The sequence below is a fragment of the Atheta coriaria genome, unplaced genomic scaffold (genome assembly GCF_025399875.1).
Source record: "Atheta coriaria isolate IRGN ID8LTWV9N9 unplaced genomic scaffold, Caltech_Dcor_3.1 hic_scaffold_7_pilon, whole genome shotgun sequence".
NCBI classification, from domain to species: Eukaryota; Metazoa; Arthropoda; class Insecta; order Coleoptera; family Staphylinidae; genus Dalotia; species Dalotia coriaria.
The window spans coordinates 2,114,107-2,140,134 of record NW_027045449.1 but is presented as its reverse complement, the minus strand read 5'-3'; the positions used below and the strand labels follow the sequence as shown (position 1 = coordinate 2,140,134).

Here is a 26,028-nt window from a genome sequence, read left to right as displayed (position 1 = left end):
TCAAAAAATAAAATGTTATAACCGGTATTTATGTTTTTATCATTAAAATGTGAATTTTATTTAAAAATATTAATTTTAAAGTTTAGATTTGTTACTAATCCACTTATATAATAAACTATGGAAGTTATAAGCATGCTGTCTTGTTGCATTTGTAACTACAACGACAAAGCCTGTAAATACCGGTATTAACTGCGTAGCGTGTTAAAGTGGTAATGATAAATATGATCGCGTCGTGCTCGAGCTTCCAGTTGAATTCAAAGCGCAGCGCACTGTTTCTGCAGATTCTTCTATGCGCCATCCAACTTCACACAAGACCGGGTTTTGTTTGCCTTGAAAAATGCGCTTATTTATCGTCAAAGTCAAAGCACTTTGTACGCGCTGTGAATGTGGAGTTGTAGAGTCAAAGACGTAGACGTAGAGGCAAAGAGAAAATAGCGATAGTAAGGTACATGCTATACGACGGGCAATGCTGTTTATTACGTGGACAGTGGAGTAAAGTGGAAAATGTCACGACGCGACGGTCACGACAAAGAACTTGAACCAGAACAGAACACAACGTGGACTTGAATCGGAGCGGATATGTGCTCGAATGGCCGCCGACAGAGTACACACAAGAAACAACACATAATTTAAGTGCCTGCTTTTGCTTTGCGTGTTCAAAATTTTAAAACTTGTTGTTGGTAATTTGCAATTTCACACTGATTTTTGTCTTTTAATTTCACAGAAGTAAAAATTAAAAACGAAACTTTAGGATAGTTTAAATTAATTTTCTCTGTGTAACGACAAAAATATTTTAATTTCTAGCAATTATGAGCTGGAATATTTTTTAAAGACATGACATCGATGGTAACATTTGAAATATTGTTGTAATTATGCAACCCAGCGTACACACAAATTGCAATGCAAATTTCTTTAACTTAAGCACGATTTTTCAACTAATTTGTTGGGGTGCACGTTGCGTTACTAGAAAATCATTTAAACATAACACAAGTGAATACAACTGAGTGACGCGGAATTCATATTTAGACTTCAGGAAATATTTACCGGCATTTTTACAAGAGTAATTGAGTTTATAACCAGCGCAACAAAAAATTAAACAGATGCCAATCAACATAAACTATCAAAATTTAATTATTTTGTTTTTTTGATGTAATAAAATCAAAATTTATTAAAAACTAGCTGTTGTCCGCGACTTCGATCCGGCAGTGTTTAATAAAAATGTAATTCGTTTTTTCTCTCTTGTTCTAGACATACTCGTAGTAAGAGTCAATTCTATCAATAAGATTAGCAATTTTAATTTAAAGAAATTAATTATATAAAGTTTTGTCAATAATGCACTTCAGCGCGCCATCTCGAATTCAACCATTTAACTATAACTATGATTGAATCTCAATGTCAAATTTTATTCTATAGAAAAGAGCTGTTTTGAGGATTTTCCCGGCAATTATTCGAATTTTTCTCACCTTTTAAACCTTCCCTAGACCTCCACGAATAATTCAAGACCAAGATAAGATAAATCCGTTCAGCCGTTCTCGAGTTTTAGCGAGACTAACGAACAGCAATTCATTTATATATATATATATATATATATATATATATATATATATATATATATATATATATATATATATAGATTAGTAAAAATTATTGTTGTTATAAAAAGACTACACTGTATTATATTTAACCTTGAATATTTTCTTCTTGCAACTTCCAAGAAAAAGAAAACCAGAATAGTTTGCAGATATGCACACAAGGACTTGAAATAAAGAACTAGAATCGTAATCGATGCGCCAATCGCACAGTAATGATTGTAATTACAAGTAATTCGCTGGCGTCGGTACTTACAGACGCAGCAGGACAGTGATGGCGGCAAATATTGCTGAGTGAATGAAATAACCTATCCACAAGCGCACTTAACTCATATAATAAGCTTTGTAATTTATTTACATCTGCTCAAATCAAAATAAAACAAAAACAAAAAATAAAACAAAAATTTAAATATTTAAAATATTTTCAATGAATTATTTAATTATTTTTAATTGTGGTTAATACTCTGACTTGCGGTATAAGTACGAGCGTTGCAAATATGCAACCAATTATACATTTGTTTCCCTTTTTGCTGCAGCATATATTTTTGCAAAATAATGAGTTACTTGGTTATCTTCAATTAGTCGCTTATTAAATAACGAGCTAATTGCATTCAAGCTTCAAGTTTAAGATAATAATAACTCAATCTTGAAGAAATACAGAAAGCAATAACACTTACCCAAATTATACCCAATTATCCAGATGGTTATTATTAATTAGTCGGCCTCATCAGCACAATGAAGATTTCATGCGTTTTGCGCGTTTTTAACGAATTCAGAAATTAATAATCAACAAAACAAAACAATACTCAATCAAATAATTAATTTATTAATTATCTTCGTACACTAAAATTAAATTTACAATCATCCGAACGGAAATATATAATTTTTTAATAAAAATAAAAATATAATTATTTTGATTATTGTGTAAGGATAAAATCACAGAGCGCGAAATATTTAATTGGGTATTGATTCAATAACGGTAAAAACACTTAAAAAGCATAGTAATATTAAATTGAAACTTCAATGACCTTCAATGACCTTGGAAAGTTCTTCAAGTGTTCTGGTTTCTTAATTAACCGGAAACAAGCGAAATAATTATATACCTCATCGGATGTGATGAGTTATTGTAAAGTAAAACTCACAATCTGGAATATAACGTATAACGAATTGAGTAAATGTCATTTCATGCGCTTAGGTTATGTCTATTGCTTAAAAGCGCACATAAAACGTCAATTCGTCGCGAGTGACTTAACTTTAATTACAAATTAAACATTTTCTTTATGTCAATTCCATATTTGTATTGAATACATTAAATTTATTCGAACATTTGCTGTATTTGTTGATTTTTTATTTTCGCTACGAGATGGCGTTGAAGTTTTACGCCGCATGACTGATCGTAACCTATAAAACGGATAAATTCAACGTTAAAAATTTACACCTTGGTGTTAATTAAACATTTATCAAGCGCGCTCACAATATTTTTAGCGCATTTTAGCACCTGTAAACTTTTGTTTTATCTTTTTAACGTTTTTATAGTCAACCGCAACGAGTTAATGCAGCTAATAAACTTTGATGTTGTGTTCGAAACGTTAAAACTGTTTTCATGCACCTCGCTGGCGAATGAAAGACGAGATTTACATGCGAAAGGCGAATGTGACGTGAATAAATCACGTACAATCTCAGGCAGTGTCACTGCATCATTCGTACTCATTGGTCATCGTTCACAGATAAGAATTGACTAATTTATGCAATTTGTGTTTTTTTCTGTGTGTAGTTGGTTGCCTATAGTTGGAAAAATACACTGCGTCGCGCACATGTGACTACTCTCGAGTTCTCTAAACGGTCGCCTTGAACTTGACTCTCCCTCTGTTATTGGCTTCCTTGGAGACGCGCAACACGCTCGCGCTCACGGTCAAGCACCATTAAATAAATCTATTAGAAGTTAGTTGATTCAGTGCAATACGAGTGTGAAGTGTGGAAAAAGTGCGTGTGTGCCTTTGAGGTTAGGATATTTCATCGTCAACAATGTGAGTTAATCTTGATTGTTCCGAACACAAACGTTGCTAATGTTGGTGTTAATGTCGCTAATGTTGATAAATGGTGTTTTAAAGCGTTTTCCGGCTTTAAAATATATATATACGTGTTTGTAGTTTATTGTAGCATGGCGATAGCGCAAAACGACTGCGGACTTGTGCTACGTGTATTTTCGAAACCGTTAGATAAAAATGTTGCACACGATTGTCGAGGTGATCTTCAGACTGCAGGCTACTACTCTAGTCGTAGATGTCTACTTGTTGTCTGTTGTTCGCATTCTTTTAGTTTTGGAGTCGGAGCGTGAAGCATGCGAAACAATAAAAGCATTTTTTTTAAACTGTATTATGTTGTGTTGTGGTAAAAGTATGCAACACACGTTACAATAGGAAAAATTGCAAGTCATAAACGGGCAAAAACAAAGGAGACTTGTTTTACAACTATGGCTTTTGTGGTTTAAGATGAACATTAAACTAAACTAAACTAAATTAAACACGGAAATGAGAATGAGGAGAGAATGGAAAGAAATAAGTTATTTTTTGTTTTGTTTTTTTGGTTTAATGTGGATAGTATTGATGGTATAGTGCGTAAAATTTAATTAAATCAGTCGGCTGTTTGAAACGTTTCAATTACTGCACGTAATTTGCGTCAAATCAGACAGCCCGCTAGACATTGAAGACTCCTACCGTGTTTGCATATTTCCATTCGCTGCGTGCACTTTAATCTATTTTCCGATGCACAGCGTGAATAAATTATACAAAACCACAAAATAATACAAAATAAGTTCGATTATTACTTGGTATTTGAACAACTATTTTATTATAATATGAAATATCTATTATTTTATTTGCTATATTAGTTTTGTTAGCTCCAGCCCGTGACTAAAGTATTTTAGTCACGACCTTGACTGTTTTGGCCGTAAAGTACCACTTTTTGTGTTTAAAAACCTTAGAAAAGTGTTATTTCAAGAGTGGAAGTAGAAAAATTGACTTTTTAGTCTGTAGTTTTTAAATTTCAGCCAATTTATTAAATAAACAATTAAATTTTCAAAATTTTCAGTTATCTTTCCTCTTCAGATACTTCATAATTTATTATTCTGCATAATTTTATTGTACTTTACTTATATTTTTTCTAAATCTTAATTTATCTCTCACTAGACAGTTTGTTTAACTTTAATTGGCAATTAATTATCGCTCGTACTCGTAATGTGCGTAATTCGAGCGCGCCGCTTAACCAACTTCGCACACGCCATTAAATTGCGCGTACGGGAAAATAAAAACAATTGCACTCGTAATGCGGCAAGAAGAAAACGCACGCCGAGCGGTCGTCGCGTTTTGTTTTCGCGAATAAATATTATTTACTCGAATGATTAATTATAATTGGTAATTAGGGACAGATTGCGATCGTTTCGACACGATTCGCACGGACGCTGCGCGGTTTGTTGTGGAAGGAAGTCGATGAAACGCAATGACTTATTAATCCACCGCAATTAGCGTCACAACAAACACGCTCGTAAATTAATGCGAACACACATCGGACAATTATTCAATTAGGTGAATTAAATTTATGTGGGGATATAAATTTTGCTAATTAAATTGATTTAAGTGAGAATTGTTAAAAATTCATGTGAATATGTTATAATTGCATGCAATTAATTTGTTTTTGTCATGGAAAATTAATAGAATGGTATATTAAGTATCAAGTGCGCTAAATGGCACTTTAACAACGTTTAGAGACGTGATGCAAGACATAACATTTGATTATTTGATATGACCTTGTACTGCACCGTAGACAAATGCGCAGACGCAACCTCCACCCCGTGACTAAAGTACTTTTTAGCTTTGGCTTTTCATGATTAAATTACCACTTTTCGTGTTTTTAAAGGTGGAACTAAAAAATCTATCTTCATAAAAAATTAAAGTAATTTTTCTTCATTTTTTTTATATTTACTGATTTTTTTGCCTAAGAAGTAAAAAAACATTTATGTCCTCAAAATTTTAATTATATTACTGTTAAATTAATTACCTGGCCATAAATCACAAAATATTACACATCAAAAACAAGAAATAAATGTAGGTATAAAAAACAATCATCCACCTGGTGTCCAACTTAAGTATTATTTACACGAAACGCACTGTCAATTTCCTATTTGCGTCTCGCCCATAATGTAAACAGCTCCGCATCTTAAGCGTCGAAAATTATTCGAACGTGACTTTATCATAAGGCACAAGCCGACAACGCCACAGCGCAGCCACTCGCCGCGCCAGGTGTTGGTTACAAATTTAAATAGGTTCGCGGACATTCTCTCGGCGCGCGCGCGTGGAAAAATTATGGAAATGCGACGTGCTTGTATGGAAATTGTGCAATTCCACCACACACACACACAAATATATATTATAGAGCGAGCGGAAAAAGGAAAAGAAAGGCCGAACGGGTTTGTCCATGCGAACAGGCGATTAATGCATCAATGCGCATGCGATTTAGAAACGGTTACTGAGTAAACCGGCTCAAGTGAAAAATTCGGTGGACATCATGTGGACATTAGCATTAAACGCAAGACTAAGATAAACGTGAAAAAGGAAAAAATCGACGGACATGCAATTGGAAACACGAGCTACGACATCATGAAGATGTTTCTGTACTTAACGTTTAGTTTAATGCTTTAATGTGCTTATTAATGTGCTTAGTATTAATCATAGTGTTTTATTATATACAGTATGATGCAGTAAAAACATTAATTTTGTTTTTATTTTGATATTTTCATAAATAACTCGAAAATTTAAAAAAAATCAAAAATTGAGGTTAATTTTCTTCTAAAAATTTTAAAATTTGTTTTATATTCTTTTCTAGAGTTTAATTTATCTTTATACAAAAATTTATTAAAATATCTTCAGTGGTTTAGGCGTGAAAAGTGTACAAACATACTTATTTTACCATTTTCATGTTGTATGTCAATTTAAATAGACATTACGCGTGATTTTTTCCTAATTCAATGAGTTTTCATGATGATGCGTGATGTGACAAGATGGGATGCATTCGCACGCGCGTGTGCAGATCGAATGTGGCGCGATAAACACATGTTCGTAATTAATTACCGGGTAATTTGCAAGGCGGCGTGTTTGCGGCTTGAACGCGCGCGTGGACGGCCATAACATTATGCAAAGCAAGCACCGCGCGCTACAAGCCGTAGGAAATGCAGAAACATCGGAAGAAACTCGCAGAAAACGCACAAATAAATAAACCTGGATAAACATTTTTTAAACATTTAGTTTAATTTTATTTTATAAATGATATTAATCAGTTAATTAGTGCAAGTGATGCAAATGTAGTTCCGCTTGGCGCATCATTTACCTCGGCGTTTACGCCCCAACGCTTAAGAAATAAAAAAAAGCGCAGAAAATTCAAGAAAGATAACATAACTCAGCGGTTAATTGCGTACCAACCTGCGTGTCTGGTCCGCGTCTGTGCGTAGCAATATAAACTACCAACGATAACGATAAAATCACCTCTAAGTAATAGCGAAGTGAAAATAAAATAAAAATAAAAATAGATAACTTATAAGAACGATTAGTGATTTGAATTTAATTAACATGGGCGCCAATGGAAATTTATTATCAGTTATTATTTAATTTAAGAGTATTGCGGAATATTGATTATCACAAACGCGTATTTTAGTTTTATTGGTCTGGATATTGAGTGGATGGTGGAGGCGTTGCCCCGGCGCATCCACCATTATTTATTATTTAAAAAATTCAAGTCATTGAATGTGAAATGAAATTTGTGATTGCAATAAAATTTGCAATTTTAATTCATTTGTAATTTGTATGTTAATGTTAATAGGTATTGGCAATAGGCATTGACAACCGTGTGTTGTTATCGCTTTCGGCTTTGTGCGAGATTAAGAAAATGCATTTAACCCATTGAGAATCGATGAGGTCGTCTGTATGCTCAAGAGTGTGCTCTTACCAGCGACCGCAAGAACTACTAACGCCGTTGGCACATCTATCTACGAGTATTATGAGAAAACTACCTACACATGACATTTTCTTCTAATTCTCTGGTTATACTTACTTGTTTTATTAGTAGTTTTACTTGGTAATGTCGTTGAGACACTCTGTATGTAAATGCATAGAGTTATTTAGTTGGAATTTTTGCGTTTGTTTGCCGATCGCCGATTATCGCCTCGAGATGTAATTGGAAATGGGCATTAGTGCATTAGTTATTGCTATTGATTGTGCGGACGAGTTACGAGGTGCTGGTGCGGAATTGCTTTCATTTGCCAGGGATAAATCGTGACAGTTTTAAAGACAAATTGTCGTGTAATGTGGAAATATTTTAAGGATGCGCAATTTGAATATAAGTATATCTTTAGAAAATTTATCTTTGTCTTTAAATCTCTGTGTAAGAAAGAAAAATATTTATATTTGTAGTAATTATGAGCTAGAATCTTTTTTAAAGACATGACATCGATGGTAACATTTGAAATATTGTTTTAATTATGATCTCAACGTCCCTTCAAATTGCAATGCAAATTTTTTTAACTAATGCACGATTTTTCAGCTAATTTGTTGGGGTACACGTTGTGTTACTAGAAAATCATTTTGACATAACACAAGTGAATACATCTGAACGACGCGGAATTCATATTTATACTTCAGGAAATATTTACCGGCATTTTTACTAGAATAATTGAGTTTATAACCAGCACAACACAATTCACAATTCGCAAATTCACATTAAATCCCAATTTTTTTTTAATTCTTGGATGTAATCACTTAACAATTTTTTTTTAATACAGTATATTTACCAATGCTGAATATCTAATACTTTTGAAGATATTTTAATTAAAAACAAACTTATAGATTCATTTGAATCAAATTAGTTTCATCAGTGTCCTTTGACGCAATTTTAAATAGAAAATTAAAAGCCTATCTTGACATTTATTAGCATTTTTGCATGGTTGACATATGCATAGCAACGAAGCAAAGAAATAGCTCAAAAACATTCAGATGAAGAGAATGACGCAAACTATTCAGACATCGCCGAGATTTCAACGCGCATACATTTTACGAGTTTGCGTCATTCTTCGGCCATTATTTTACGTTTGCATTTGCTTTAGTTGCGCGCAATTTGTACGAGTATATGCACGCATCGTAAAAGAAATACTCATATTTCATTTGCGCAATAAATCAAATTGCCAACGCATTACTTATTTGCCGTAATAACTATAAAGATTTACAAATCGCTATTGCATTATCACTATTAATTAAATCTCAGAAATTACAGAAAGTAATTTAAATATATTAACTAAATTTAATGTGAAAAAATGAATAATTAACGCAGAAATGCAGAAAATTAAACATTTCCGATTAAAATTATCAAAATTACTTAATATCACTTAATCTGCATTTACCAACTGATCGAAATAGTTTCCAGTCGATAAACCTAAATTCACTTGCATATTTTCTCAATAAAAATAATCATTTCTTAATCATGATCATAATCATAATCAACTAAACGCTGTTTTCTTGCACACACATCGCATGCATTATTAATACGAGTACAATCCAACGGTCGCGCACTTTTACTTTCGGCATAAATTACAATATGAATAAATAAATCGCCAACATGGTTCATATCAGACCGAAAAATTCACTTTTCGCAACTGCAATCGCAACCGCAACCACAAATTGCAACAAATACTTTAATACTTAACAAACGAAAATTTCAACGTTGGTATAAATCATTAACCTTCACACAACTATTCTACAATTATGTTTAGTACATTACAAGCTGAAACCCAATCAATAACAGTAATTTATTTGCGTTTATAATTAAAACCTGTAAGGCATTAATCATCCTTTTGCAGTCGATTAATAACATCATTTTGTAACGTCTCTTGCAAACAAGCAACAATTTATTATCCACTTGTGTAGCTATTAAAATTTACAAAAGATTTAAGCGAAATAAAATTTCAATCTGGATCATTCAGGTGTAAATAATAAATGCTTATGCAAAACGCGCTACTGGAAATTAAAGTTAATCACATGTGATGTGGATGCAATCATAGCTCTCCGACATGATTGAATACATGTATTAATCAGTGTAATCTTGAGTATATAATTTGCGAGTTTTGTAATCTTGGCGTTTATGATCGGGCGTTGAAAGTGTGCAAATGAAGTAATTATTTGCTTGCACAAGCAATTCACATTTAATATCTTGCAAATTCAAACCGAAATAAAAACAAAATAAGTCGATGTGTAGTAAATTGATATTAATCGTTTGTAATTAACGAGTAATTAGTTTAATGCGATGTCTTTAGTTTTACTTATACCTGTATCTTGGTAGTTGAGTAGACGTGTGAAGCTTGCGCAATGTTTCAATCAATCATGCTATTTATCACTTGGGCATCGTGTGTGTTTGACGTCGCTATCATCTTTAATTAATTAATTAATTAATTAATTCTATGCGTTTTTAGTTTTATTTTATTTTTTGTGTGTGTGGTTTGTAGATTATGGTTGAAATTATAGGTTATGACAAGTAATGTTTATATGTATTAGGTTATGTTGTTATATTATTAGAGTTATGTTCGCGCAATAGTTACATACAGTTATAAATATAGTGCAGATTGCAAACGAAAGCTCTTGAATAGTTATGAATGCGTGCGATTGCATATATGAATATTTATTAATAATAGCAAGTGGTTTGTAGGTAAATTGGTAGGAATTATGCTAGTATACTGGGAGTTTTATCGCCTTCTGCGGATATTTTAGAGAAAAAATTTGAATTTTGTAGGTTTTTATGGATATTGGTGTTTTAGCCAGAGAAATGTAGATGGCGTTAGTTTCACGCGTGAAGTATTCATGTTTTTTTGTAAAATTTATTAATTATTCTAGTAATACATCAAATTCATACAATTTTTGTGTGATTTTATGCCTAATTCATAAATTAAACATATTGGTAGATATTTTGTGAAGATGCGCTTAACCAATTTAAAATTTACATATTTCAATATTTAGGTTATGTTTGTGGATACTTACCGATGATATTTGTAGGTCCGCAGCTGACTAAACTGTTTGCTGCAATCATCGCATTTGAATGGCTTTTCCTTCTTGGATTTATCAGAACTTTCAGATTTTTCAGATACTTCAGACGTTGGTTGATCACTTTCGTTGTTACTATTATTAATATTCGACTTTTTATTGCACAGTGATAATGGCGATGAAATTTTTTCACTTTCTGCATTTTTATCACGTTCTTTGATGATTTCCGGTATTGTTTCACATTTTTCAGTAAAAGTTTGATATTCACTGCGTTGCAATGATGTTAAACAACTTGGAGAGCTTCTAGATGGCGACACTATCGTCGAACTTTTAGTGTAATGTGATTTTTGTATCGCAAGATGAAAACTTTCAATATTATTATTCGAATCATTACAAATCTCAAAATAAAAAATAACTTTTTGAGCCTAGTAATTAATAATTAATCATTTTTAACACTAGCGCCATCTAAACCATAACGGTTTGAACTAAATCCAGTGATTTATGATAAAATAACTATGCAACCGTTAGATTTGTTCAAGAAAATCGAATTTTCTATAGAAATATACTTACCATAAGCAATCTAAACCGCGCAATAATTCAATTTCTATCTACCACGCTATTATATCCAGAGTAAAACCTCATCTTTCATTCGCAATCTCCGCGCGAGGCGTAAAACGCAAGCGAGCGAAACGCGCCGCTGCCATCTCACGTATACGTTGTTTATGTCGTCGTCGTTTGTTTCGCTCGCTGATTTTCCGCGCGCAGACGTTTAAATTTAACGATAAACGAACAAAAATGACTGACAAAACAAACAAACCGCAAAACACCAGCGCATAACATTTACGTCTCACATTACAAACACAATAAAATCACAATGAATGAAAACAGAAGCACAGAAGCGCACAAAAAATCACATCGCAGAAGATTGAATCAAAGCGAAGAACATGGAAAATGTAACGAAACAAAAAGCGTGTGTGCGTGCTGTCTTCAGAACGTTTGACATTGTCATGCGATATTGTTAGGAATCATCGAGCGTGACACACTCGACTGCACAAAAAGCGAACACACACGCGGAAGAACTGCGTCTACGTCTCGTTAACTTCAATTGAAATGATGAACGAATCGCAAATCAAATCAAATCGACTAGAAAAGCATTAGCTTAAATATATTTCTATTTGCGCAGCAATTAAATGTAAATTTATTCCGCGCATTGAGGTTACTAATTGTCAGTTGCAACGAATGTGTAAACATAACCCAAGTTTAGTGCGTAAAAATCGTTAATTTGAAATTCGAACGTTCACCAAAGCGGAATTTAAAGTATGCAGTGTAATATCACTACGCACAGATGGAAAATGTATCGAAATGTATGTAACCCACTCGCTGTGAGCAAAATACACGTATATAATTGCAGAGCGAAGCTTTAAATTGAAATTTAAAATGAAAATTACAGCGTGAGTGTAAAAGTTTTTAAGTGAGGTTAAATAGTCCAGCTGGCGGTGGCATGACGTCAACAAGCATTTTAACCTAAAATTTCAGTTGAAATTGATTTTTTGCTGTTTGGTAGTCGTGCGTGTTACCAATCGACAATCGCAGCTTCTGACAGCGCACCGCAAAGTGAAAAGTCTAACATGCGCGCGCGGATCCGGGATGAACATGAAATAGTGAAATGCTCGGCGTGCACAGTTAGCCGAACGAGCACGTTTCGCCATCAGATATGGACCTCAACAACGACGACGACGTCGTCGCAAAGACAAGAGAACACGAAGCTTCCTTATATACTATATATTCTTATTTAGAAAACTTTCAAAGTTATATTAACATACCTTTCAAATGTGCTTGGATGTTAATTTGGTTGCATATATTAATTTTTTATTTGTTTTTATGTTTTCAGATATATCTTGGTTGCCTATATTAATTCACTCAATATTTTTTGTTTGGTTATGTTTACTGATGTAAATTTGGTTGCCTATATTAATTTTATGTTTGTTTGTTTACAGATAGAACGTGACATGGCCACCACATAAACCACAACTAATTGCGACCGGCAATTACCGGCCAACATGCAAGACGTGATCCGCGAGGGGTCGCTGCGTCTGCTCGCCACCGAGAGTTCGTGCGACGTGATCATCAGCTGCATTGGTTTCAAACTCGTCGCGCATAAGATTATCCTCTCGATCGCGAGTCCTGTCCTGCAGGATTTACTCCAGGAGAATTCCACGCAGCAGCCGACCATGTTGATATTTCCCGACATTGCCGCAACGACAATGTCGTTAATACTTGATTACATCTACACCGGACACGTGACACTTTTTCTAGCGCAAGTTTCCGAGTTTTTAGCACTGATTAAAATGCTGCAGATAAAATTAGAAGATGATTGCGCGAAAATATTGGTAAATGCTTTGGAGGAGCAGCGATTACCGAAGGAGGAGCCGGTTAAGAAGGAATTGGAAATTAAGCTGAAGAAACTCGTGCCTGATTTGATTCCGATCACGCGCAGTAATCGGATTCGCGAGCGACGCTCACGTGGACATTTCAACAAGGTCATTCCAAGTCCATGGACTCCGAGGGACAAAGAAGTGTTGGAAGATCCGAGAAGTGATCGATTATTTTCGGTGAGCAATTAATAATAATAATATGCATTCTTGTGATTGATATGAAGATATGAAAACGTCACGGTGTGTTTTTTTTGAGAGTTAGATTAGTGATATATCAAGCGATAAATATAACTATGCGTTTGTTCGTTAAGTGAACGTTGGGTTGCATACTAAAAATAAAATCGGACGACCTGCACGCATGGATTGCAACTTATTTAATGTTAAGTAATCTATTAAGCGCGTCGCGATCGCTTGTAACTGCCAATCAAACGTTGATTGCTCTTTTACTTTGCGGATAATCATCTAATACTGATGGATTAAAATCGAATGACTTTCAGATTTTATAAGCGTTTTAGGTTAGGACTTTGAAATCGTATATTGGGTGTTTTTTTATTGCATAATTAATTTTTTCTTAATTTTTGTTTGCAGATTTGTAATGATTCGAATAATAATATTGAAAGTTCTCATCTTGCGATACAAAAATCACATTACACTAAAAGTTCGACGATAGTGTCGCCATCTAGAAGCTCTCCAAGTTGTTTAACATCATTGCAACGCAGTGAATATCAAACTTTTACTGAAAAATGTGAAACAATACCGGAAATCATCAAAGAACGTGATAAAAATGCCGAAAGTGAAAAAATCTCATCGCCATCATCACCGCGCAATAAAAAGTCAAATAATAATAATAGTAATAACGAAAGTGATCAACCAACGTCTGAAGTATCTGAAAAATCTGAAAGTTCTGATAAATCCAAGAAGGAAAAGCCATTCAAATGCGATGATTGCGGCAAACAGTTTAGCCAGCTGCGGAACTACAAATATCATCGGTAAGTATCCACAAACATAACTTAAATATTGAAATATGTAAATGTTGAATGGGTTAAGCACATTTTCACAACTTTGCATCGGCGCACATAAAAATCGCAATGTGCGCCTTTTCGGCGCGCGGACGATTGGCGAATGCCAGTTGATAAAGATAAACAAAACGTTAAGCGTCGAAGCGTCGTAAAACGTTCCGCACGTTTCCTATTGAAGCGATTGGAGATCAAACGCAGCACCGCACCGGCGACGGCGACGATGCCAAATACGCCGTGGTCTCTTCGTGCGCATAAGTGGCATAAGCTTGTTAGGCGCTGTTTGCAGATTTGCGCGCTTATTATTTCATTTGCATACCGCCAACGATGGGGGAATGTTATGGTGGACTAGTTGGAGTGTTAAAATGCACATTGAATCAATTTGTGTGTTTTACAATTTCGAAAATGATTGAATTTTAACATGATTTTATAGAAAATTAGATTTTACACGCGTTGGTAATTTTTAAGTACTGTAATATTGTAGGTTATGTTTGAAAAATAGAATTTTTAGACATATAACTAACTAGCTTTATCCCGCGGCTTCGCTCGCGTTGAATCCATCAAATAAATATTAGAAATCAATGAAGTTGCTTCCGTACGCGTCTGTAGTCACAGAAGAAGTAACAATGAAGTAGAATGGTGGGAAGTTTAAAATGGCTGAAAGTATAGTCTATGGAAGTATAGTGTACAGTCTCCATAGTGTAGTCAATTGGATTTGATGTTGACGTAGCTGTCGGTAATACAGTGTGATAATACAGTGAGATGGTACTATAGTACTTAGGTTTGAGCTTCACTGCTGGAATGCTAGATGGCGTTAAAGTAGTCAACTAACCAGATGCAGGGGTATTATTGACTAAACAATTTCTTTATTTTATTTAAAAAATAAAATTTTTTATTCAATAAAAAGTAGCCTATAACCATTCGGGGACCACTAAGAATATATGTACAAATTTTCATGATGATCCGTTAATTAGTTTTTGCGTGAAAGCATGATAAACATCAGGACTTTCGCATTTATAATATTAGTAGGGATGAAAGATCATCAAATTTTGAGGTTAGTTTAATTATTAGTATTTTTTATTTGAAAATGCGCAGGCGCAAGCTTTGTCCCGTAGATAATGCCCGTAGATAATGAATATTATTCACGGCTTGACCGAAAAACATCTTTTCCTACATTTGTTGATTGTTTTAGGCGTGAAAGATTAATAAACATCATTCAAACATCTCATAAGTAGGAATGTAACTCCATATGGGGGTAAAGTAATTGTAAACATTAACACGTAAGGTAGTTAACTACTTATTTACTTAGGTATTCTTTGAGAAAAGAAATTAATTATCTTTGTTCTTACCAAAAACAATTCCGGTTAGTGAAAGACGTTGCCATGTAGGAAATCTAATGTAATTAAAGTACCTACTACTATAATAAGTTTATTTAAAGTAAAATTAACAGTAAACTACACTGACATTTATCACCTTGCCTGGATCGCTGTTTTACCTTCAAAAAAAAACTTTGCGTTTTTCTCTATTTGGAATGGAATCAACTATACAGTAATTTAATTATGTAAATCATCGTTTTATAAGGTAATAAATTATTTTCGCGCTTGAATAGAAACCAAACCTAAAAAAATAATGATTTCTTGTAGTAATACATCAAAAATACTTAACTCACATTTCCACATATAGAAAATTAAAATTAAAATTAAAATATTTGTTAGGATTACGCGAGAGTACTCGTTAAGATGAAGACTGTGAAAGATTTGAAACCTGAAACTTGCGACTGTTAATGGTATCGCGATTGCTTTTGCCGGAGCTTGAATTTATTCGGTATGCAAATGCAAATGAGTGCGTGCCACCGTCGGTGGATTTATTGCGCATTGGTCGCCTAGAAATGCACGGGCTGTCGGGCAAGTGCTTAAAGAATATCGAAAAATGCGCGATTTGCGAGTTCCATGAAACGTTCCCGGTGTACGGAACCAGAACCAGAACCAGAGCTGCGTGAGCGTGTGTATGTGATAGAACGGTTAGGATGGTTTGGAGTATTAGAACACGCGCATTGATATGGACACCGAGGCGTTGTTGCCGCTGTCAGGAGTGTCAGGCGTACTGCGACGTAAGCTCATAAATCAAATTCTCCTCCAACGATGCGAGTAGTTCAGCGTGTGCTTAATCTACGTATTTATTTTTTAATTTAATATAAGTAAGTATTCACTTCTTAACTTGGATATTGTAGTGGATGAATTATGAGCATTAAAGTGTGCTAGATATTTTAATAATATTTAATAATAATATTTAATCCCTACGAATATTATAAATGCGAAAGTCCTGATGTTTGTTACACTTTCACGCAAAAACTACTCAACCGATCATCATGAAAATTTGTACACATATTCTTAGTGGTCCCTGAATGGTTATAGGCTACTTTTTATTTAATAAAACAAAATATTTTTTAAATAAAAAAAAAATTGTTTAGCCAATGATACCTCTGCATCTGGCTATTTGACTACTTTAACGCCATCTAGCATTCCACCAATGAAGCTCAAACCTAAGTACTATAGTACCATCACACTGTATTATCACACTGTATTACCGACATCTACGTCAACATCAAATCCAATTGACTACACTATGGAGACTGTACACTATACTTCCATAGACTATACTTTCAGCCATTTTAAACTTCCCGCCATTCTACTTCATTGTTACTTCTTCTGTGACTACAGACGCGTACGGAAGCAACTTCAGTATTTTAGATATTCGCAAGCGAAGCCGCGGGTTAAAGCTAGTATTTAATAAAATTTATTTCTTGGAAATTATTTAGTGAAATGCGAGTAATTTAGAGGTTATGAATAATGAGAATTAGGTTATCTGCTGAAGTGAGTGAGTTTGAAGGTATATTACCAACATTACTGAAGTTGTATAGTGGGTTGCCTACCCTGAATATTTTTCAGGCGTAATTACAAACTAAACTCACAATTTCTGAAAATTTCATATTCATTACCAATAATATATCTTTCCACATATTAAAAGTCAATTAAAACATTAATAACAAAAATTTTAGTAACAAATTTCACAAGTTTTGCACAATTTTCAAAATTTTCTCTAAAATTTTCCAAAATTTCCTATAATAACTTTCAATATTTAAATTCCAGATCGATTCACGACGGAACAAAAGAATTCTCCACCCGGTGTCCAGAATGCGGCAAAGTCTTCAACGATAAAGGTTACTTAAGCAGCCACATGAAAATCCACCGCGACCGCAAGGAGTACGCATGTCAACACTGTCCGAAACGTTTCAATCAGCGTGTGGCTTACAATATGCACTTACGCATACACACAGGTGAGTTACAGTTTACGACATTAACAATTCGATTAGATTCGCCGTGGATTGATAAAGTAGACTTATACGACTTGTCGTTAACGTTCGTGTCGTCGCCGCGGCACGTGCAACGGCGCTTTACATCACGCTTAAATCATCTTTATGCGCTGCGCGCGCAGATGGAAATTCTTTCATCTCTGGCTGGTCGTCCACGTGTGTGGTAATCAAGGCGATAAAAATCGTTAAAAGCAGGAAATATTAAATTAATCAATGCATAAAGAATTAAGTGCATTCGTAGATTGAATTATTTGATTTATTGAAAGGTAAATAAATCAATTTGATGCTTATTAGAATGCATATTGTTATAATTAATTTTAGTCGAAATTAAATTCAATCTTTGATCATTTTTCAATATAGACCGTTATTCACCGTCAAGTTGTATCATGTAGGTTCGTTTCCTAGCGTTTTACTATCGCTTGAGATGCTTGCGTTGTTTGCATTTAATGATAATGTAAATGTGCGCAACAACGGCGCAAAGCCGTGTCTCATTAATAACGTCTTGCTGCATTTACATCTCTACTTGCAGAGGTATGTTAGTAAAGTACAAGTCTTGTCTGTGCAGAGAACGGAAAATGTAAAAGTAAACAGAAAATACATCAGAACAGAACAAAGTAAAACTTAAAATTACCTACAAGTAGGATAATGTCTACCGCGGCAATATCATTTGGTTTATTCTTTAGCCTCAAACAATGCTTGAAATTATTTAAACTGCGGGAAAGTATCACAAGTAGTCGGTTAAAATTCAAAATGGGAGATTTTTATCAAAAAAATTAATTTCTTTTGATTTATTCTTCTTTTTGAAGCGAAAACTCTTTAGAATCGTTGTGATTGCAAAATTAATGAAACGACACTAAAAAGATACAAACGTATTCGTTTATATGGTTTTGCTTGCGAGAGAATAAGATATATATAGTGTTTCCTATTATCTTCGTCTCTTCTTTGTGCGATGCTTCGTAGCTTGCCACAAGGCACTTGATTCTGAATCTTTCCTGAATATACTGTAATATGGTAGGATAAAAAGGCAAAAATGTGGCTCAATGTACTAAAAGTGACATTTTCTAATTTTGCCCATTTTATTCAATCGCGAATATCTCGTAAACTAAAAGAGATAAGAGATCTGATCGCTTCTTAATCTACGGACTGATAGGATAGTTAAAACGGAAATCTAAGAGATGAAATTTTAAGTCTTAAGAAAAAATTGCCAAGGGGTGCTTGATACTTTTTTTCGACGATTTTCAATAATTAATATCTCTTAAACTAAAACCGATAGCTACCAACGAATTGCCAATTAGGAAAGATTGGAAAATTCTCTATCAGATAAACATATAAAATAATTATATTTCCAACAGTAAAAGGTCAAAAACGCGACTAAAAGTGCTAAAAAGTGACATTTTGCAATTTTTGACCATTTTCTTCAATTGTGAATATCTCGTAAACTAAAAGAGGTAGAAAGGTCAAATCGCAGACTCTTAATCTACGAAACATTCTCTACAAGATAGGCTAGTTAAAATCGAAATCTAAGAGATGAAATTTTGAGTCCTAAGAAAAAATTGCCAAGGGGGGGTGCTTGATACTTTTTTTCGACGATTTTCAATAATTAATATCTCTTAAACTAAAAGAGATAGCAACCAGCGGATTGTAGATTATGAAAGATTGGAAAATTCTCTATCAGATAAAGATATAAAATAATTATATTTCCAACAGTAAAAGGTTGAAAAACGCGACTAAAAGTGCTAAAAAGTGACATTTTGCAATTTTTGACCATTTTCTTCAATTGTGAATATCTCGTAAACTAAAAGAGATAGAAAGGTCAAATCGCAGTCTCTTAATCTACGAAACATTCTCTACAAGATAGGCTAGTTAAAATCGAAATCTAAGAGATGAAATTTTGAGTCCTAAGAAAAAATTGCTTGATACTTTTTTTCGACGATTTTCAATAATTAATATCTCTTAAACTAAAAGAGATAGCAACCAGCGAATTGTTGATTATGAAAGATTGGAAAACTCTCTATCAGATAAAAATATAAAATAATTATATTTCCAACAGTAAAAGGTCAAAAACGCGACTAAAAGTGCTAAAAAGTGACATTTTTCAATTTTTGCCCATTTTTTTTCAATTGCGAATATCTCTCGCAGTGCAGTGTTCTGATGGTCACTTCTGCCGAACTGCACAGATGATTTTTTGCATAAATAATTGCAGTTAGATTAAGATTAATTATTATCTCAAGTTTAACATATTTTTCTGACGTGAAATTAATGTATAAACACACAATTCTATTGTAGCGCTAGTAACATTAATTAATCTCATTAATTGCGTCTGCAATTATTGTGTAAAATTTAAATATTTATGTAAATTCGTTGATTATTGGTTTGCGTGGTGTTTTCAGGCGTGAAACCGCACGAGTGCGGCGTCTGCGGCAAGAGCTTTTCACGGAAGATGCTCCTCAAGCAGCACCAGCGCGTCCATACCGGAGAGCGGCCATACACGTGCGCGGAATGCGGAAAGAGCTTCGCGGATCGCTCCAACATGAGTCTACATGCGCGATTACACACAGGTATCTAAATAACCCATTTTATGCTTATAACGTATACAACCAACATTCCTCCGCGTGTATGTTTGGTTGCCTACATTAAATATGTTTTAGGTGTAAAGCCGTATTCATGTACGTTGTGCCCGAAGAGTTTTACAAAGAAGCATCATTTAAAGACGCACATGAATTTCCACACCGGACTTAAACCGTACACATGCGAAAAGTGTGGATTGTCATTCTCGCAGAGCAGTAATATGCGCACGCATTACAAAAAGTGCATTCTTAAGACAGTTAGTATTAATAACAATAACAATAATAATAATTCGAATAGCGGTGAGGCTGATAATGATAATACCGCCATTGCCAGCGGAAATAGCTGACAAAGTACTGATTTTATGCCAAATAGTGTTTAGATTTTTTTGTTTTCAGAAGAATACTTAATATTTTTACGTTTGACGTTTTTTTTTTATATATTTATTTATATATTATTTATTGTATTCTATTTATTAATATTTATATGCAAATATTTTATGTGACCAGTTGACATACACATTTAAATTGTCATCATCATCAGATTAATCAATATTATATGCAATATTTGATTTTTAATCATGAATTTCTTGTATCCTTGCAAACTTACGGGCAATAGAGGCATCGTGTCCTTCATGTGTCGAACAGAAGTGCCATCAACGGATGTTTCAAGTCTTAAAAACAGACCACAGACTAATACCATCAAAAGTATCATTAATGAACGCAAAATCAGCAACTATTGGCATAATGAGCGTGATTTTTACTTGTATTCAGTGCTTGTGGGTAATACCATCGATGGAATACCTTTATCAATATACTACGCTTGTGTATTATCTGGTGGTAAGTAAATTATCTGCATAAACATCAATTTTAAATTAAATTATTTACAGGAGTTTATCAGCTAGTCCATTTCATAACATGCGTGTTGTTTGTGTTGCCTATCATGCGCTTGGAGATCTTCTATGGAGAGTATTCTAAGTTGCCTAACTCTCAGATGTATAAATTATCATCTATCTTTTACGGTAACTAAAATATTTTTTATTTATTATATTTTAATGTTTTTCAATGATATTTTTAGGATTCTGCATGTTAATTATCATTGTTAACTTGATCTACATTCCTTTACAACTAACAGACATTTCTTTTATACTTTTAACCGCTATTAATTACCTCATTTTTCCACATATGATGAAAACTTGTCCAAATAATGTTCCATCTTGTTATGATATTATAAAACAAGGGGTTATTAATGCAACATGTTATAAAGATTATTTAGGGATGAAATGTGACGGTTATGATGGTGTTGTAAGATATATAGGACTCTACCGCTCATTGTTAATATTTTACGCCCTAAATTGTTGTGTTACTATTATTATTGTATTACTATTTAAACTTTATTTACAGGGAATTGGGTTTATACCAAAGTGATGGCTTCAATTTACAATTAGTTTTCGCTGCGTCGGTAACATTGGCGTTTGTAATCTGTTATCAGTTTGTTTCAATGGCGTTCATGGGCAATGTAAACACATTTCATATTCTTGTATAGGCCCGGTTCAATTTTGACATGTTTTAGTTCTTATTGGGGTGTTATATTATAAACTTGCCCATGAATATGATTCTATTCGTAATGGCGCTCATAGAAAATGGCGGCACTAACTGTATAACCGAAATGGTTGCTTTTAACGTTGAAATAGTCAACTTTAGTGATGTATTAATGGCGATTGGGTTTACAACATTCAAGTTGGGATTAATTACACCTATAGGATTGATGACACATTCAGCATACATCAAAAAATGGAAGTTGAACACTGGAGTGACTACAATATTACTGATTATCCTACATGGTATTATGAATATATGGCAAATGAGTATTATTTATGGCGCTGCGGGTATTTTATCACATCATTCGGGTGTTTCCTGCAGTGCATTACTTCCATACGGTAATATTAATTATATTTTCAGTTAACACTTTCTTTAACGTCCTGTATTTATGAAATATGTGTAATATTGGTTGCCTATATTTTAAATGTAATATTTTAGGTCCATTTTATATCCAGCCGTATTTAGTCATTTCTTTTCATATTTCCACGTTGTAACCGTGATTGTACCAGTTTTTCACTTATCACATTGGATACTTGAAACGGCAAAAATAGTAAGCAACTTAAACACGATTAAAATTAGTAGAAACTAGTTGAAATTAATTGTTTTTATTCCAGTCCATACAATTACACTTCTTAATCATGAATATTATTGATTTAAACCCAAAATTAAGTAATTTTCAAAGTTTAACTTCTGCTGTGATAGGACTATACTGTATTGTTGTTACAATAGCATTCAATTCAAATTATTTTATTAATTTTGTGAATACTTTGTTGAGAATTACGCAAATTCACACGCAACAATTTTTTCTTCTTGCAATTGAAGTAAGTTTATATTTATACAAAATATTTATGGAATTTTAATATTTTCTTAAGGGAATTTTATTGTTTTATTGTTATGGAGCCCATCGCGTGTTTGATGACATACAATTCGCCACCGGAAGGCGTCCATTAAAAGCTTGGTTAATGTACAGTTTTCTGTATCCATTTTTATGTCTAATTTTAGCCGTATGTATTAATTCATTACATAAAATTATCTTAAATTAAATTAATTTAATATTTTTAGTATTACACTCTTATGCACCATATCGACAACACCATCGTCAACGAATTAATAATCAGCGATGAATATGCATTCAATTTTCGTCTTGCGATCATTTTATTTGATTGTGCAGTCATAATTACATTATCATGTTTTTATATCATTTATATTTGGAGGAGCGAATCGGTAATTATAAACATTAAAATATAATATTTATTAATATATAATAATTCTTTTTGTAGCCAATGGATGAATTAATAAAACCTGCGTTTTACTTTGGTCCAACTTTAACAATGGACAGAATCCGACGCAAACGGTTTTTGCCTCATCTTTCAACGCGTTTTCAATATGTATGGAGACAAGCGCAGAATGATCGTGATATTTCCAAATTTTATTATCGAATTGATAAATGTACTTGTGGGGATCATGGACGCATATTCTTAGAAGGCGATGATGATAATTTTCGTACATTATTTCCAAAACTTGCGCCTACTATAGAACAAAATTAGATTTTTGAAGTTAAGTCACATTATGACTGATATTTGTCAATATTTTTGCTAAGTTATCAGAATGATCTGTAAATGTACAAGAAAACCAGATATTGTGACTGATTTACGCCGTTTTGGTACTTTATCACCGGACATATTACGTGTTAGACGTGGCAAAGATGAAGAAGCAACAGTGGTTATTCATGAACGAATTATTACTAACTTCTGGCATAAGCAACGCGATTTTTATTTATATTCAGTACTTTTGGGTAATACTGTTGATGGAATGCCTTTGACAATGCATTATGCTTCAATACTATCAGGAGGTAAGTAAAAAAAGAAGAATATTGTTTGTTTACAATAACAGAAACAGCGAGAACCGGTATCACGACGTGTGCAAGTCAGTCGGGTAAAGATTGTTGTTGGTGTCGGTTGTGTTAACATTTTCTCGTGTGTGATACAAATTTTGTTCGTTTTACGTGTAATAAACCGAGAATTATCCACAGGTATTTATCAATTTGTCCATTTTCTAACATGTGTACTATTTGTGTTGCCCATTATGCGCTTGGAAATGTTTTATGGAAATTACACAAAACTAACAAACTCTCAGTTGTACCGAATGGTGCCTATATTTTACGGTATAAATTGTTATTTTACATTTTCAACAATAAACCAAAACAATTTTAGGATTCAGTATCCTAATGCTTGTTGTAAATTTAGTTTATGCTTATTTAGCTGTAATAAACACGGCGTTTTTACTTTTACCTGTGTTTCTGAAACTATTTTATCCGAATATGAGAGACTGTCCTGATGGCGTATCAAGTTGCTACAACGCATTGAAACAAGGTCAAATTAATAGCACATGCACTCAAGATTATTTGGGAATGAATTGTGATGGTTACAATGAAACTATCAGATATATCGGACTTTATAGAACATGGTAATTCAATTTTATGTTTTTTATTTATTTTTAACAATAAAATTTAAGGGAATTTGGAGCAAACCAACTAGAATCTGGTAACTGGCAATTAATTCTTGGATTATTGCTAACATGGTGGATTATAATTGTATTGTTGATTGTTGGAATACGATTTCTAGGAAATGTAAACAAAAACGTAATTTATTTGAAATAATTTCATTTAATTATTACATTTTAGTGTTTGTTAATAATATTTATCGTAAATATTTTTATAAATTATATATTCTTCATAATGGCGGCAATGAAAGATGGCGGCACGAAATGTTTGGGCAATATGATATTCTTTAACTTTGAGAATGTAAATATTTACGATATATTTATGACAATAGCGTTTACAACATTCAAGTTGGGATTAGTAAAACCTATGGGAGTGATGACACACGTAGCATATCTTGTAAATTGGAAATATAGTGCTGAAATCACAACATTATTGATTATTGCACTTCATAGTGTGATAAATATTTGTCAAATGTTTATTATTTATTTTATAATGGGTGTATTATCTGAGAAAATAGGTGTATCATGCAGTGCATTACTACCACACGGTAATATTAATTTATTTTTGTTTACTTATTACTGGTACATGCTGTGGTACATGGAATTTGTGTAATGGTGGTTGCCTATAGTAAATCAACGATATGTATTAAATATTTCAGGACCAGCTATGTATACTGCAGTATTTGGTGAATTTTTCACGTACTTTAATACACCGGGCATAGTTGTAATACTTTTTCATTTATCGCATTGGTTATTAGAAGTATCTAAAATTGTAAGTGTAATAATATAACAAATACATGATTAACCAACCTTTAAAAACTTTTCTTTTACAGTCGATACAATTGCATATGTTGACATTAAACATAATTGATCTAAAACCAAGTTTTGGTCGATTTAAACAATACATTATTTTAATAATGGGATTTATAGGCATTTTTGTAGCAATAATCTTGCATTTTATTTATTTTATCAATGGAAATATCAATCAAATGCTTATAATAACACAAATTCATGCAGAACAGCTTTTTCTACTAGCAGTTGAAGTAAGTTATTATTTTCATATGTAATTGTTAATATTTTACTCCTTTGAAGTCCTTTTTATTGTTTTACTGCTATGGAGTCAAGAGAATTTGTGAAGATTATGAATACGTAACCGGAAATTGTCCTATGAAAATTTGGAAAGCTTATGTATTAATTTATCCTGTTTTATGCATTATTTTAACAGTATGTATAAAAGTTTTGCATAAAACTTACATTAAAACTATTAATTTTAGTATTATACGCTTGTTATTCCAATTGACAAGTCCATTATCAACAAATCAAGAAACACCGATGATTTTACAGTCAATTTCCGCTTTTCTGCAATTTTAATCGAATTTTTGATTTTAACAATAACATCATTTGGTTATGTTGTGTATCATTTCAAGAAGATGAAAGTAAATATATTTTTAATAGCGTTTAACAATTATATTACATTAAATTTATATTAATTGTAGCATGCTAATGAATTATTTAAACCAGAGTTTTATTTTGGTCCACCATCGGAAGCAGCTCGCATTGTACGCAAAACTTTCATAAGATTACCGAAACGTTTGATAAAGTATAGACTTGAGTCTGTGCGTGTCGAACATCGCCTGGATGAGTTGAAACGCTATCGACATGCACGAGTATTTCAAGAAGATTACTCACAATTTCACGAACAACCAAGAGCACGTAGAAATCGAGAAATTAATCTACGGAATAGAGAAGAAATGAAAAAATACTTAAAAGAGATAACAGACTAGGCAACCACGTATTCACGTAATGTTAAAGTCAACCTATTGTATGTGTAAGCAAGTAAATACTCTATTGTACTCTACACGTTATATACTTT

At 33.1% G+C, this 26,028-nt stretch overlaps 2 protein-coding genes across 7 annotated transcripts in view; both read left to right on the top strand.

The window, feature by feature from the left end:
* LOC135795921 (zinc finger protein 260-like) overlaps positions 1 to 20,630 on the top strand; it is a 28,715-nt gene extending 8,085 nt beyond the window's left edge. Inside the window, exons 1-6 of one of the 3 annotated variants that reach the window (XM_065307748.1) lie at positions 3,474 to 3,616; positions 12,661 to 13,275; positions 13,687 to 14,087; positions 17,264 to 17,451; positions 19,878 to 20,045; positions 20,136 to 20,630. In XM_065307748.1, the coding sequence (XP_065163820.1) occupies positions 12,724 to 13,275; positions 13,687 to 14,087; positions 17,264 to 17,451; positions 19,878 to 20,045; positions 20,136 to 20,401 (1,575 nt within the window). In that variant the 5' untranslated portion in view covers positions 3,474 to 3,616; positions 12,661 to 12,723 and the 3' untranslated portion in view covers positions 20,402 to 20,630. Of the gene's footprint in view, positions 1 to 3,473; positions 3,617 to 12,660; positions 13,276 to 13,686; positions 14,088 to 17,263; positions 17,452 to 19,877; positions 20,046 to 20,135 lie in introns of those variants that run through there. The other 2 variants (XM_065307749.1, XM_065307747.1) reach the window with 2 other exon arrangements.
* Positions 20,631 to 20,749: 119 nt separating this feature from the next.
* Positions 20,750 to 25,951, top strand: LOC135795918 (sodium- and chloride-dependent glycine transporter 2-like). Of its 4 annotated transcripts, none has more exons than XM_065307744.1 (16): positions 20,750 to 21,073; positions 21,456 to 21,570; positions 21,625 to 22,203; positions 22,268 to 22,474; positions 22,526 to 22,657; positions 22,716 to 22,877; positions 22,934 to 23,505; positions 23,686 to 23,817; positions 23,867 to 24,119; positions 24,168 to 24,282; positions 24,337 to 24,703; positions 24,815 to 24,927; positions 24,989 to 25,198; positions 25,248 to 25,379; positions 25,430 to 25,591; positions 25,652 to 25,951. In XM_065307744.1, exons 7-16 carry the CDS (start codon positions 23,262 to 23,264, stop codon positions 25,937 to 25,939), a joined length of 2,016 nt encoding a protein of 671 aa, XP_065163816.1. In that variant the 5' UTR covers positions 20,750 to 21,073; positions 21,456 to 21,570; positions 21,625 to 22,203; positions 22,268 to 22,474; positions 22,526 to 22,657; positions 22,716 to 22,877; positions 22,934 to 23,261; the 3' UTR covers positions 25,940 to 25,951. The 4 variants fall into 4 exon arrangements, with proteins under 4 accessions (XP_065163816.1, XP_065163815.1, XP_065163814.1 ...); XM_065307743.1 differs by lacking the exon at positions 20,750 to 21,073 and adding an exon at positions 21,145 to 21,385; XM_065307742.1 differs by lacking the exon at positions 20,750 to 21,073 and having other exon boundaries at positions 21,145 to 21,570.
* The last annotated feature ends 77 nt before the right edge of the window (positions 25,952 to 26,028 follow it).